This window comes from Falco cherrug, chromosome 6, assembly GCF_023634085.1.
Source record: "Falco cherrug isolate bFalChe1 chromosome 6, bFalChe1.pri, whole genome shotgun sequence".
Lineage (NCBI taxonomy): Eukaryota > Metazoa > Chordata > Aves > Falconiformes > Falconidae > Falco > Falco cherrug.
In genome coordinates, this window is record NC_073702.1 from 73570484 (window position 1) to 73584189 (window position 13706).

Here is a 13706-nt window from a genome sequence, read left to right on the forward strand (position 1 = left end):
GGAGCGGGCGGCGGGGGGCGGGCAGGCTGCGGGCAGGATGCAGTCACGCTGGGGGCGGGCCGGGGTGACTCAGCCGCCGGGAGCTGCCCCTTCCGCGGCCGCCGAGGGAGCGCGGCGCCGTGCGGGGCGGTGAGACCCGGCGGGGGCGCGGGGGGACCCGGCGGGGGGGGGGGCCCGGGGGGGGCGGGGGGACCCGGCGGGGGCCGAGCCGGGCCGGGCATAAGGCGCGCGGCGGGGCGGGGGTGCGGGCGCTGCGGCGGGGGCAGGTAAGGGGTAGGGATGCCGCGCCGCGCGGGGGACAGGCGGGGGGGGGGCAGGGATGGGGTATCCCCATCCACTGCCTCCGTGGGGCGGGGAGCAGCGGAGCGGGGCGAGCCCCGCGCCCGGGGGATGTTGCGGAGCGGCCCTTGGGGGGGCAGCAGCGTCTCCCCAGTTTCCCAGCGGCGTTTCAGGGTATTTTTGGCCGTGGCGGATCCAGGAGGGATGCTCTGCAGCTCAGGGGTGAGGTTTGTTGCAGGGAAAATGCCATTAACCCTCAGTGCGCCTCAAAACCAGCAAACCTTGTAAAAATGTCGGGAGGAGGGAGGGACTCTTGTTTTTGTAATGAAGATAGGGAAAAAACCCCCAACCAAACCTCAGTCCCAGCCCTGACGCAAAGGAGGCCGGTTTGGCACCCACTGAAGTGCTTCTGGGAACATCCCGTGATGTGCGGCCGAGCTTGGGTCTGGCACCAGGACCACAGCTTGGAGACGGCTCTAGGTGGGTGCTGCCTTGCACCCATCTGGCACACCGTGGATCGGCCCAGGCTGCGCTGCAGGCAGGATGCAGCAAAGATCGCCTCCTTCTTGTGTTTACCCCCAGGCTGCAAAGTTGGGGTTGCGGGGTGTCTGCTACAGCAGCTGAGGGCTTGTGCAAGACTCAGGTTTATGGATGGGCCTGTAAGGAGGAGAGAGAGAGAGAGGAAGAAAAAAAATTTAAGTGCAGCTCCATTTGGGAGGAATCTTGCGCTTTCTGTGAACATAAGCTGTAGATGCGAGCACCACAACTTGCCTCAGGATGTATTTATTTTGTCAGATACCTAATCTGCTAGCGATTCGGCTTTCCTGGAAAGGAATGGGTATGGGGCAGAGTGACTCATGCTTTTTCTTCTTTTAAGACAAAAAAATCAAGCTTTGATAATGCAGCAATAGCTGTAATGAAGTCACCAGGCCATGAGTTTGGTGTGCCCAAGCTAACCTGGCAGCGCAGCCAGCTGAGCTGGATGGTGTTGTTTGTAGGCTTGCTTTATTGTGGCTTAGAGTCACACACAAATACTGGCAGCCAGAACAAAGGACAAAGCTGGGTTTCGGTAAAGGGCTGCTTGCTGAAGGAGGACACATGACTTGAGCTTTGCTGAGTACCTCTGACCCTGCAGGGGTGGGGGTGTTGTAGCTGTGGGGGTGGGGACAGCCGTGATCATCCTTAAAGCCTTGGAAAAGGGTGTGGGGGTGCCTCTGTGCCTGGAGGGGTTTGGCCCAGACACTGGAGGAGCTGAGGTGCTTCAGGGCTGTGACTTATCTCATGGCCTGACCTGCCTGAACTGAGTCATTTGAGCTGGGCTTTGACTAGCCTGTTTGGGGTTTGGGTTGGCTGGTTTTGACTGTGCAAAGAAATGCCCAGCTAAATGGGTGTTGTGAGCTTTGATTTCTGGGTGATGTGAAGAAAGTCTTCGTGGTGGGACTCCGCAGCGGTGAACCACAGAGGGCTTTGGTGTTGCCGGCACTCTGCATCTCCCTTGGGTGCTGGCTGGGAGGAGGCTGTGGGACCCTGCTGATCCCCGGCATAATGTGGTCCAAATAGTTGGAGCTCCATCCCTGGGAAAGCAGGCAGGGAACTGCAGCTGAGTCCAAGATCTCTTCGTCGGGAGGGATGGAGAAGGCATCTGGGTGATGTCACCTTCCCTCCTCCCTGTGTCCCTGCAGGCAGAGCTGCAGTGAAGAGGGAGTGCGGGTGGGTGGTGCAGCACCAGCCATGGCCATCTCGCTTCAGGTGCTCCTCTCTCTTGCACGCTGCAGCTGCTCTGAGCAGCTCGTGTTGGAGGGTCTGCAGTCTCAGTGCTTCCTCTTCACTGGCTGGAGGGGGGGGGGGGCTCAAGGGCTGCACTCAAGTGGCCCAAATGCCCTCTTTTTAAGCAACCAAGCCGGCTGAATTGCCAGTCTTGCCCAGGGTCAGCTGTACTGATGGATAGATAGCAGCTTTCTGCAGTTCCTTCTTGCTCATCCTTCAAGAAATTGCATTACCCCAGCTACTTTGCATCCCAAAGCAGGGGGCAGGGAACTTGTTTTCAGCTCCCAGGTCTGCAGCCCTGTAGGAGGTGCAGCAGCTTGGGCGGGCTCTTTGCAAGCCTCAAGCATCCTCCTGCCATCTGGAGAATTCACTGGGGCAAAGCTGCAGTGTCTTTAAGTCCGACAGCCATGCTTTGCTTCTGTTTCCAAGCTACTAAGCTGTAGTGGGATGTGACCCATGACAACAGCCTTTGCCAGGGTCATGCTGAAGCTGCAAGGGACCTCCAGAGGCATGGGGGGTGCAAAGGGAAGGGTTCTCCTGGGGGTGCTGGAGAAACTCCCCTGGCCTGTTCACTGTGCGGAAAGAAGAGCAGATCTCTGTTGGATGCAGCAGGTGTTACACAAGTTTGGTTTTGGTGCTGCTCTTTTGGTGACATTTAAAACAGCTGTGGGTGTGGGGAGGGGAAGGTGTGTGTGGAGGAGATAGCGGTGGTGGGGGAAACACACGTGATAACACTGACATAGGAAGTGTCTTGCTGCTAGTATCTGTGGGGAAAAGGGGGTGATGGTGGAAACCAGCAGCTTTTTCTTAACTTGCTGCATTGCCTCTGGGGCTGCTTTGTCTCTGGCTGCATGTGACTTGCTGTCGGTGGACGTTGGCCTGTGAGTCCCATGCCTACGTTCTCTACAGATAGATTTACAGTACACTGGGGGCTTGCTCAAGCTGGGGGTGTGGGTGGGTAGGGAGGAAGAAATCATATGAGATGAAGGATTTCCCCTTCCTTCTCCACCCAGATCTTGGGAAGCTCTGTGCCATCCAGCTGAGAGCATCAGCTCCCCGCTGAGACGCTGTGGCCACAGGAGACTTCATAGAATCACAGAAAGGTTTGGGATGGGAGGTTAAAGGCCAGTCTAGTCCAACCCCCCTGCAGGGACATCTTCAAGTAGATGAGATTGCTCAGCCCCGTCCAACTTGGCCTTGAGTGGTCCCAGGGAAGGGGCATCTACCGCCTCTCTGGGCAACCTCTGCCAGTGTCTCACCACCCTCATCATCAGGAATTTCTTCCTTATATCTAGTCTGTATCGCCCCTCTTCCAGTTGAAAACCATTCCGCCTTGTCCAATCACTACAGGCCCTACTAAAAAATCCATCCCCGTTTTTTTTACAAGCCCCCTTTAGGTAACGAAAGGCTGCAGTAAGGTCACCCCAGAGCCTTCTGTTCTCCAGGCTGAACCACCCCAGCTCTCCCGTGGCCCGTGGGGAGGCTTCGTGCCTGTAGGAGACTTGGCAAGAGGCTCGTTAGCTGGAAAACCCGACTGGCTCCCCGGGTGTTTTGAGTTGTGCTGGGTGAGGTCTCTCTGTTTCTGCTGGGTCTGCTGGCAGCCAGCCATGGCGTGCAGAGCTTAAAAGGCGAGCACCCGTTGGAGGGGAAACCTCCTCATATCTTTTTTCATGTTGGTCTCGGGTTGCCCAGAGCTTGCAGTCTGCAGCTGGTGTGGTCCTGGTAACCTGAAGCTGTGAGATCTCCTGTGTCTGTCCATCAAGAGCTTGGCACAAGCAGCAGTGTGATGCAGGAGGCTTTGCAGCATGGGGTTCAGCATGTCAGCGAATTGACAAGCATCCTGCTGAAAACAAAAGTGTATCAGGTGGCTTCAGGCCTCAGAAATGCCTCCCTTCTGTGCTACAGAAAGTAGGAAATTGCCTGCAGGGAGTACAGAAGTTTTTCAGGTTTTTTGTTTGTTTGTTTGTGATTTTTGTTTTGTTGGTGTTTCGGGTTTTTCTAAGATTTTTTCATTAGACAAGGTGCTTCAGCACAGGCTGGCCACCTGCAGGCTTCTGTGGCCATGTTGAAGGGGCACAAGGTAAAAAATCACAGTAGCCTTAGAAATATATATTTGTTTTTCTGAGTGTAACCTGCTTCCTGCTGCATAAGCAGTGGAGCATGGTGGGGACACCAGCAATGCTAGCGAGTCCCTTATCCACGAGAAGCTTCCAAGTATGCAAATACATATGAAACCCTTTTGAAGAGGTGAGATTTAGGGGTAGGAGGACCCATGTGCTGCTGAAACTCAACTGGCTTTTGGGCTGAGCATCCTGCTGAAAGCGCAGAGTGGGGGGAGAAATAAATAAATGGTGGAAGGAGGAGGGGGAAAGGAAAAAACCCAAGCCCCTTTATACAGTTAGCTGCAGCTGCCTGGGCTTGTCGCTGGCAGAAAGTAGGACACTCCTGCTGGGTTTTCTTCTCTGTAAAGGCTAAACTTGGCTGCGAGTGGGTGGAGGCAGGCTGCATGGAGATGCGTGTGTGTCTCCCCATCCCCTGCGGCAGCTCGGTAAGCTCTGGTGCCACAGGGATGAGGAGCTGCTGGCAAGAGCTGCCTGCCCGGCTGCTGGGGCGTATTTGCCCAGAAGGGTTTAAGCCCAGGCTTGCAAAGGCGATGACACATTCAGCTCGCTCAGATGAGTAGGAATTAAAGCCTGAATATCTCTGCTGTCCAGGCTGTAGTGGAGTATCTGAGGTCTTGGGTCGCTCACCAGGCTTGGAGCTCATCAGGATGGACGTGGCAGTGGTGGAAGGGGAGCTGGGGGGCTTTTCAGGAGGAGAAGGGTGCCCTGGTGTGTTTGCAGAGATCAAGCAGCTGGTGGCCTTGCTGTGCATCTGAGTCAGGCGTGGGGATGAGGAGGAAGCAGCGAGGAGGAAGCAGCGGCTGCTGGCATTGGGGGTTAAATTCAAGGATCTCTGGGCTGGATGATGCATTCCAGAGGCTGTGGCCCACCCTTGAGGTGCTCCTGGATTTCCCCTGTGTTTCTGTTCCACAGAATGGGACTTTCCTGGTGCCCTGTGCGAAGGGATGTGGCTTCAGAGCCTCTGCCATGAAAAGCCCCCGTGGGAGGGGAGCGCAGGCAGCAGCTGTGGGCAGCTCCCGGTGCATGCAGACCCCACTCAGCATGGGCAGGGGGGGTCCCTGCCCCAGGGCTGTGACCCCAGTCAGGTCCCCAGGGCAACGGGCTAGCCAAAATGAGGCCATAAAGTCCAAAAATGTGGTTTAGAATGATCCCTTCAAAGGGAAGAGGACTGCACTAGGGCAGGGGCTAGCTGGTCCCCGGGCCTGCAGTCCTGCCGGCCATTTGCCATGGAGGCGGGGTGTCACTTATTCTTTGTCCTAGTCCTTATTCTCCGTTTTTGTGGAAGTAAACATAGCTTTTAATACCCTCCAAATCCCTTGGATCTGCTTCAAAAGGTATTTTCCTGCAGCTACTAATCCTGCAGTGGTAAAGAAACAGGGTTGCCTTGTCTGATTTCTTCTGAGCTGGAGGAGGGGGTTTATGAGTCCTGTACTGTGTCTCTCCTGACCTTTGGAGTAAATCGGGATTGGGAGAGACTGCGTGCAGCCACGTGGTTTGTCATCCCACGTGTTACTGTGACGGTCCTTCTGCCAAGCCCTTGCTCGCAGTCTGAGCCTGCCTTGGGAAGGTTTCCAATGATGCCCATATCTGGCTGCAGGTGGAGTGTCCTGTTCTGTAGCCAAAATGTGGCCATCCGTGTCCATCCTGTGTGCCCTGGTGGCCTTCGCCAATGCTCGCAGCATTCCTTACTACCCTCCTCTCTCCAACGACCTGGTCAACCACATAAACAAGCTCAATACCACTTGGAAGGTAAGTCCCGGGTTTTTTTGTGGTGGTTTTTGGTTTTTTTTTTTTCTGGGATGCATCGCTCAACAGTCTCTCTGTGGGACTCAAGAGCCAAGATTTGGGAGTCTCACCACGGTGGTTGCATTCAAACCAGCCTTGTCCTAGGTGAGTTGGTGCTGTCAGGGATTCTTGTGGTGGCAGTACCTGTGGAGCTTCTCCTCTTTGGAGCAGAGCACTGATGAATTTGAAGAGTAGGAGCAATGCTAAGAGGAGAAGACTCTGTGGAAGGCTGGAAACAAGCAGCACGTGTCAAGCTGTATTGGTGACTGGCCAAACCCTCCTTGGCCAGGCTGCTGTGACCAAAGCCTAGAGCTGGACCATAGATTATGGGTCATGATGCACTGATCCTGGAAAGGGAGGTGTTCTGTGTCTGTAGGTAGCTTGGTCTTTGGCCCCTGGGTTTTATAGCAAGGGTCAGGCACTGGTTGGGTTTGAGGGAGATCTGGAGCTGGTCCCAGCAGTGCACTTGGTGGCTGTGAAGAGTCATGTCCTATTTCTCTGTGTCTCTTCCCAGGCAGGGCACAACTTCCGCAACACTGACATGAGCTACGTGAAGAAGCTCTGCGGCACCTTCCTGGGCGGGCCCAAGCTCCCTGAGAGGTGAGTGCCAGGAGAAGGAGATGAAGGCCCTGTAAAAGTTTGTGTGGATGCCTCTGGTGTGTCTGGAGTGGGTGAGGATCTCACCTGGCAGAGGAGATGTGAGCAGGGTTCCCCTGGGTGCAGCTTGTTGGACATCTTGCATGGAATTAAGCACAGATGCATGTGTGGGGGGAACATCCATCCTCTGTCATGCCAGATACTTGACCAATAACGTAATTTGTACTCCTTGAAACTTAAAACGTTGGTAGAGCTGCCTACCTGGTTTGAGGACTTGAAGTATTTATTCTACTTCAGTAAGCAAACAAGAGCCCTTATCCTCCAGATCACCTTCAGAGGAGGCTGGAGAGTCTTGTGCACCCAGTCCTGTTACTCTGGTGTTCCTATAACAGGACTTCTATGTTCTCGCTTGCAGGGTAGATTTTGCTGCAGATATGGAGCTGCCTGATAACTTTGACTCCCGGACGCAGTGGCCTAACTGTCCTACCATCAACGAGATAAGAGACCAAGGCTCTTGTGGTTCTTGCTGGGTAAGAGCATGGGTGGCTTAAGGTCCTGCCAATGCAGAGTTTGCTGGACCAAAAACATGCTGTTGAGTTTGCGACTGAATTACATAAATGGGGTGGTGGGGCACGGGAAGTCCTGCAGTGTCTGAGCTTCTTCTGGGTGGGCTTCTCCCAGCCAGGCTTGTGCTTGCTGCACTCATTGCCAGAAGTTTGCCTGGTTTCTCTCCCGTGGCTGGCTCTAATGGTCTTCCCTTGGGTTTTTGGGGCTGCCTGCAGGCTTTTGGTGCCGTCGAAGCAATTTCAGACAGAATCTGCGTTCACACAAACGCCAAGGTGAGCGTGGAGGTCTCAGCGGAGGACTTGCTGTCATGCTGCGGCTTCGAGTGCGGCATGGGGTGAGCTGCTCTGGGTTCTCGTGCGCTTAAAAGGTGGGTGGGAGGAGTGGGGCCACAACCTGAAGATGCTGACCATTTCAGCCCCATTTTCCTAGTCTCCCTAATGAACAGGAAGCCCCACCAGTGGTTTATGCTGTAGTTGCTGGGGTTAGGTGGGAACAGAAAGTTGTCTGCGTGGACTGAAAGTCCCTGAGGGCCACGTCTTGCCCCAGCAGCAGTGGATGATGATGGCTGGTGGATGGAGGGCAAGCAGATAACGATGCTTTCCCATGCAGAGTCGCCGGCAGCCTAAGCCAAAGGAAGGATCTTTTAATAGCCCCAATGCCTTGGTTTTCAGGCACAAGCCAAATTTTGCCTGTGGCTTTTGCAGTTGTTGAGAGCGGATGGGTGTGGGGGATGGGGGTGGGGGGTGGGGGCGTAGGGGTGTGTGTGTCTCCAAGTTGTGTGGCTTTTGCTGCCTCTGGTGGCAGAGGCTGACCAGGGACCTGGTGAAGCACCACTGCTTTGGGATTTGGAGGCATGGATGCTCTTAGCTCCTTCTTGCCCTGAGGCTTTGATGTCTCGAGGCCTAGAAATCCTGGGGAAGGCAGGGACAGGCTTAAAAAGGTTCAACATGCTGAACGCTTCCCTTCAGCCATCCCATGATGGCTCCGTTTCCCCTCTTCTCCCAAAAGGGGGGAAGGCTGGAGCTGGAACTGCTGCTTCTTTCTTCAGGTGCAATGGTGGTTACCCCTCTGGCGCATGGAGGTACTGGACAGAGAGGGGCCTCGTGTCTGGGGGTCTCTATGATTCCCATGTGGGTAAGTCCTGGTCAGTACCCTTATGAAAGCAAAGAGGAGCATCTCTGTTACAGCTTCATGTCCTTCAGGGTGCTTCTCTTCTGGTCTGCATCCTTGTGGCTGCTCCTTCCTTCAGATCTCTGCTCAAACACTTCTGCTATCCCAGCTGGCTGCTCCTGTCCCCATGGCTCCTTTTGGTCACCCCTTTAGGACAAGGGCCCCTGAAGACCACCTAGAGTCAGGAGACCCATCCAGGAAGGGAGCACAGTAGCCTGACTTAACAACCCCACAAGGCACCTGCTTCCGTAGCAGGAATGAATCAGGCTGTGAATATTTTGGTGGTGGTGGTTTTGGACCAGTTCAATACACTTTGGATGAGGGCAGGAGTCTTCCTGGCGTGTTTCCCCGTCAAAAAGCAACTTCTAGACTGGAAACCTCTGCTTCCTCCTAGTGTGGCCATAAGTTGGTTCATGTTTTCATCTTTTCCATCACCTTGTCAAGAGGGGAGATGGCGGGAAGCAGGTCCAGAAGGAAACTCATTGCCAATGCAAGGATTGGCCATCTGGCTGTGACGGACCTGCTCTTGCTTGCACCCCATGATATGTGGGGTTTTGGGGTCAGAAAGGTTGTGCCCATTCTTGGAGCATATGGTACTTCCTCCAGCATGGCTGATAGACAGGGGTGCTTGGGGACAGCCGGTTCATGCTGCCTCTGTCCTCAACAGGCTGCCGTCCCTACTCCATCCCACCCTGTGAGCACCATGTCAACGGCTCCCGGCCACCGTGCACTGGGGAGGGGGGAGAAACCCCCAGGTGCAGCCGGCACTGCGAACCAGGCTACTCGCCCTCATACAAGGAGGACAAGCACTACGGTAAGGGAGGTGGCCTCCAACACCGCTCAGTGCACAGCAGCTCCAGAGCTGCTCCTAGTGGTAGCTTGGTGGGCTTGGCAGGGTTGGACCTCATCCTAAACTGGTTTATGGTGGTTATTTTCGTGCCCTCGGGATGGGTGGTCCTGGAGGAAAGATAAGCCTGGCAGATGCACAGTTTGTATTTGCTGAGACCCAGCTGAGTTGGGGCGGGGGGGGGGCGGGGCAGGGACGGGAACTGACTTGAGTCCTCGTGGTGCACGTGCCTGGGTTGAAGGGCATGGTGCTGAGCCCTGTGGGATTACGCTGTCAAAGTCACCTCCTTATTCCTTAGTGGTAGCCAGCCCTATACATGTAGGATAACCTGGCTGCTTCTTGGAGATTTGTCTTAGCCTTGAGTAGTTTGGGGTTTTTTGGAAGTGAGGGTGTGTAAGGAGAAAAATACCCAGTGAAGCTGTCTGAAGTAGGTCTGCGGGTACAGAATAGGACTCGGGTTAAATCATTTCCTCTGGAAGAGGATGGTTGGAGCCCACTTTTCCTGCCTGTCTGTGTCGGTGCCTCTGGAACCTTAGAGTTTGAATTTAACCTTTAAGTGGAGAAGGCCTCTTGCACGGACATGCTGAGCAGTCTCTGCAAGTCCCAAGACCCATGTGGCCTGACAATGCTGTATTAATGGTGGGACTTTTTTCCTCCCCAGGCATCACATCTTATGGTGTCCCTCACAGTGAGAAGGAAATCATGGCTGAGATCTACAAGAATGGCCCAGTGGAAGGAGCCTTTATTGTCTACGAGGACTTCCTGATGTACAAGTCTGGTGAGCATCAGCACTGAGGCTGTAGGGAGCCCCGTTCCCTGCTTCATCCATAGGTCTGTCTTTTGTGGCCCTTGTCCTGCTACTCAAGTCTGAAAGGAGACTTCAAGTTCACGCTTGAGTATCTGGTGTTGCAAGAACGTGGGTAGATACCATCTCCTGTATCCATTGGTTTCTGCTCTGGACTGGCTCAGGGAGGAAGCCCCAGTGGGGAACCCCCAGAACTGCAGCTGAGAACAGCAGCTGGTATTGTAGGTAAACTCCTGGCAGATGTCTCTCCTGGTGTGGACCCTAATTCCCTGTTTGGAACTGCTTGGTATGTGCTGTATTTGGGCCCCTTGCTGAGCGTCTCTAGGTGTCCTGCATGTTGAGCTGATGCTTGGCATCAGTCCTTCCTCCAGACTCTACGCTAAGCTTCGGGTCCGCATTTAACCAAAGCCACCTTCTCGGCTGGTCTCTGAGTTTTGATATCAAACGTCTCATGAGCTGTCAGCGCTCTGAAGTGTGGAGACACAGCGCCTGTTGATGTGTTGACTTGTTGCCTTGCAGGTGTCTACCAGCACGTGTCTGGCGAGCAGGTTGGAGGCCATGCAATCCGGATCCTGGGCTGGGGGGTGGACAATGGTACTCCATACTGGCTGGCTGCCAACTCCTGGAACACCGACTGGGGAGACAATGGTGAGGTACCCCTGGGGGCTGCCAGAGGGAACCCCCTCCCCATTCTCCTTGGTGCGATGGGGAGGTTGATTTTTGTTCTTGCTGTGCTTCCAGGCTTCTTCAAAATCCTTCGAGGAGAGGACCACTGTGGCATCGAGTCTGAGATTGTGGCTGGCATCCCCAGCACGGAGCAATACTGGAAGAAGATGTAACCTTGATCAAACCACAAATAATCCTGAGCCCCCAATGCTTTTAACTGATAGCAGATTGGGTGCGGAGCCCCTTTCTCCTAAGAGACTGTAGTTGAGGTTACTTTATTAAAGCTTTTTATGTTTTATTTTTTTTAATGGTATGGCGGAGCTGGAAGTGAAACTGCTCCCTGCAAGCCCTCTGCTCCTGGTGAGTCACAGCTGTGGGGCATTCCATGCTCAAAGGACTGCTGGAGGGCTTGCTGGCCTCTTGCACCATGGCGGTTGGTTAGCCTGCACCCTTTCCAGACCGGTCTGTTACCGGGAGGGTAGGAAGCAGTAGTTTTGCTGGTACTAGGGATGTGGTGGGGCAGTGGAGATGGACCCTGCTGGGAAACCATAGTGGGGGTGATTTGCGTACCCCTGGCTGGGTTGGTCTGTTAGTGCCCGATATGTTAGTGTGTGCCTTGAATTGGCTAAATTTAGACCTATTAATGACAAAATACTGACAAACTTGATGAGGGGCTGGCTCTGCCTGGAGCTGTGTTAAGGCCCCTTCCTGCCCGCAACAAGCCCTTTGTGCGTAGCTTGCTCTGCTCCATCCATTTGGCTGCTTTTTAAACCACTTGTTCGTCAGCTGTTTGTTTAGGGTTTTTTTTTTTCCTGCTGTAGTTTGGGGTTATCGATCCTAGGGAAGGGCCTGGCTGGAGGTCCATGAGCCTTGGATCCAATGTCTTGCAGGCATCTAGGAGCACACTGAAAAGAGCAAACCACCCTTCAGCCATGGCTGGGCAGGTTGGTGTGCAGCAGGTCACACCTCAGTGGGGGTGCTGCACCCAAAATTGGTGTGATGCTTTGGGACTGCGGGTGCTGAACACTGACCAGAGATGAGGGATGTTCCCCATGTTTGCTGCAGGGAGCTCATGCAGATGCTTGGAGGTATCTCACTAAATTGCACACAATTGAACCTTTTTTTTTTCTTCAGCCACAGGCATTAAGAACAAAACCCCTTATTTTTGTTACTGGGGGCAGATGTAATAGCCATGTAGGAGGAATCGTGATTTGTTAACACTAATATAGCAAAAGAGCTTTTTTTTATTATTATTTTAAAGCACAAAGTATATTGCTGAGCTGAGGCTACATGCCTGAAATGTGCGAAGCAGGCTCTCCCTTGCACTTTAAAATAGCCCCTTACCTCTGCTTACTCAGACACCAGTGAGACAGAGCTGTGGTGTATGTGATTGGAACAACTGTGCCAATAAATGATTTCTCCAATGTCTTTGTCTCCTGGCCCTTGGTTGACTTTAGACCCCCTCAAACCATTCTCCTGTTCCCTGCATTGTGGAAACCAGGCGAGACCCTTCTGTCATGCCAGCGTGGTCAGATGATTTCTCCGATGTCTTTGTCTCCTGGCCCTTGGTTGACTTTAGACCCCCTCAAACCATTCTCCTGTTCCCTGCATTGTGGAAAGCAGGCGAGACCCTTCTGTCATGCCAGCGTGGTCAGTCCCAGCCCTGCCCTCTGGCTGTACTGGTGCCAGCATGGATGCAGCCACTGCCTGCAGCTTGTGCTGCCTCCTGAGCAGCCCCTGGGCATTGCCCACTGGTCAGGGGAACGTGCTTCAACATGGGCGAGGGTGCAGCCAGGGCTGCCCCCAGCACCTCTGCACGCTGGCATGGAGGGTGCGTGGTGAGACGGATGTACCAAGGCACCTGCAGCCCCCGGCTGTGCCACCACTCCTGCTGCCTGCAGTGCAAGGGCCATTAAAAATTTATTTACCAACCTTTAGCTCTTTCTCACCCTGGTTACAATTCTTTTAGGCCTGGCACACAGCGCTTTACTGTGATGCCCTGAGTGGCGGCAAGGACGCATCTGCATTTCATCTGAGCTGAGGGCTCATATCTTGGGGCATAGTGAGGAATTACTGGTGTAAAAGAAATGACAGCTAACAAAAAAATAAACATACCAAACACTTTTTTCTTTTTTTTTTCCCCCCAAAGAAAACTTTTAATTTCAACAAGACAGGAAGCTGCACAAAGAGAGCTACCGCAAGTTTCTTTTGAACAACAGCTTAAAACTATCTACATTGGTACTTGTGGAGTAGGGGTCCTTCTTCCAGTAACAGCCTGGCTGCAGGGGCTTTGCCTTGCAAAGGCCACCAAACTGCACCTGGCAGACAGCTCTGTCCCGTACCAGGAGATGGGCTGACCTTCCCTTCGCAAAGGCAAAAGCACCATTGGAGGAGGGGCGGGTGGGGACCCTGAAAACAAATACCCACCCCAACAAAACAGGACTTCCCTTTACTGCGTTGTTTCCTCTTGAAGTTAAGTCTAGCACAGTAGAAACCTCTTCCAGCTTGCACGTCAGTCTAACCCGAAGTGTCATCCCAAGCTGGAGCTAAGTAGGCCAGGGAAACCTGCCCTGGCCACCCCCTCGGTGGCTCAAGCCTTCCCAGCCCACCCTGCTGCCTTTTCAGGGTGACCAACACGCCAAGGCCCCCCAAGAAGCACCACGTGAGGGACAGCACGGTGCAAACCCTTGCTCTCCTGGCCTTGCAGAGGCACCTGGCGCTGCTGCAGTGGTGCTGCCCTGCCATGGCCACCCACCCCCTTGGGCTGAAGAAGTGGTGCAGAGCCCAGACCCTGGGTCGGGTACGGGGTGATTAGCTCAGGGCCATGCGGCAGCCCTTCTCATTTTAATCACCTCCCAGCCCTGAAAGCATGAAGCTCTGCAAGTACAGGGTGCCATGTGCTGGAGGGCAGGGATCTGCAACAGGCTGCTTTCAACAGGGGGTGCATTAAAGTCGAGAGAGCATCCCACCTCCTATGAACTGAACATTAAAAGGGCTTGTGTCAAGCCTAGCAGCCTCCTTCAGCACAACAGAAATGTGATTGCCTCTGCCTGTTTCCAGGCTGCAGGATGTCTCAGCCAGCCTGGGCTGAGGACCAGAA

The 13706-nt window shown here is 54.1% G+C and overlaps 1 protein-coding gene across 4 annotated transcripts; it reads left to right on the forward strand.

The window, feature by feature from the left end:
* The first annotated feature begins 30 nt into the window (after nt 1-30).
* On the forward strand, nt 31-12028 carry CTSB (cathepsin B). 4 transcript variants are annotated; one of them, XM_055714554.1, is made up of 10 exons: nt 31-129; nt 5767-5918; nt 6469-6554; nt 6967-7081; nt 7334-7452; nt 8167-8252; nt 8956-9102; nt 9797-9913; nt 10460-10588; nt 10682-12028. In XM_055714554.1, exons 2-10 carry the CDS (start codon nt 5793-5795, stop codon nt 10777-10779), a joined length of 1023 nt encoding a protein of 340 aa, XP_055570529.1. In that variant the 5' UTR covers nt 31-129; nt 5767-5792; the 3' UTR covers nt 10780-12028. The 4 variants fall into 4 exon arrangements, with proteins under 4 accessions (XP_055570529.1, XP_055570530.1, XP_055570531.1 ...); XM_055714555.1 differs by lacking the exon at nt 31-129 and adding an exon at nt 247-266; XM_055714556.1 differs by lacking the exon at nt 31-129 and adding an exon at nt 480-501.
* Nucleotides 12029-13706: the final 1678 nt, after the last annotated feature.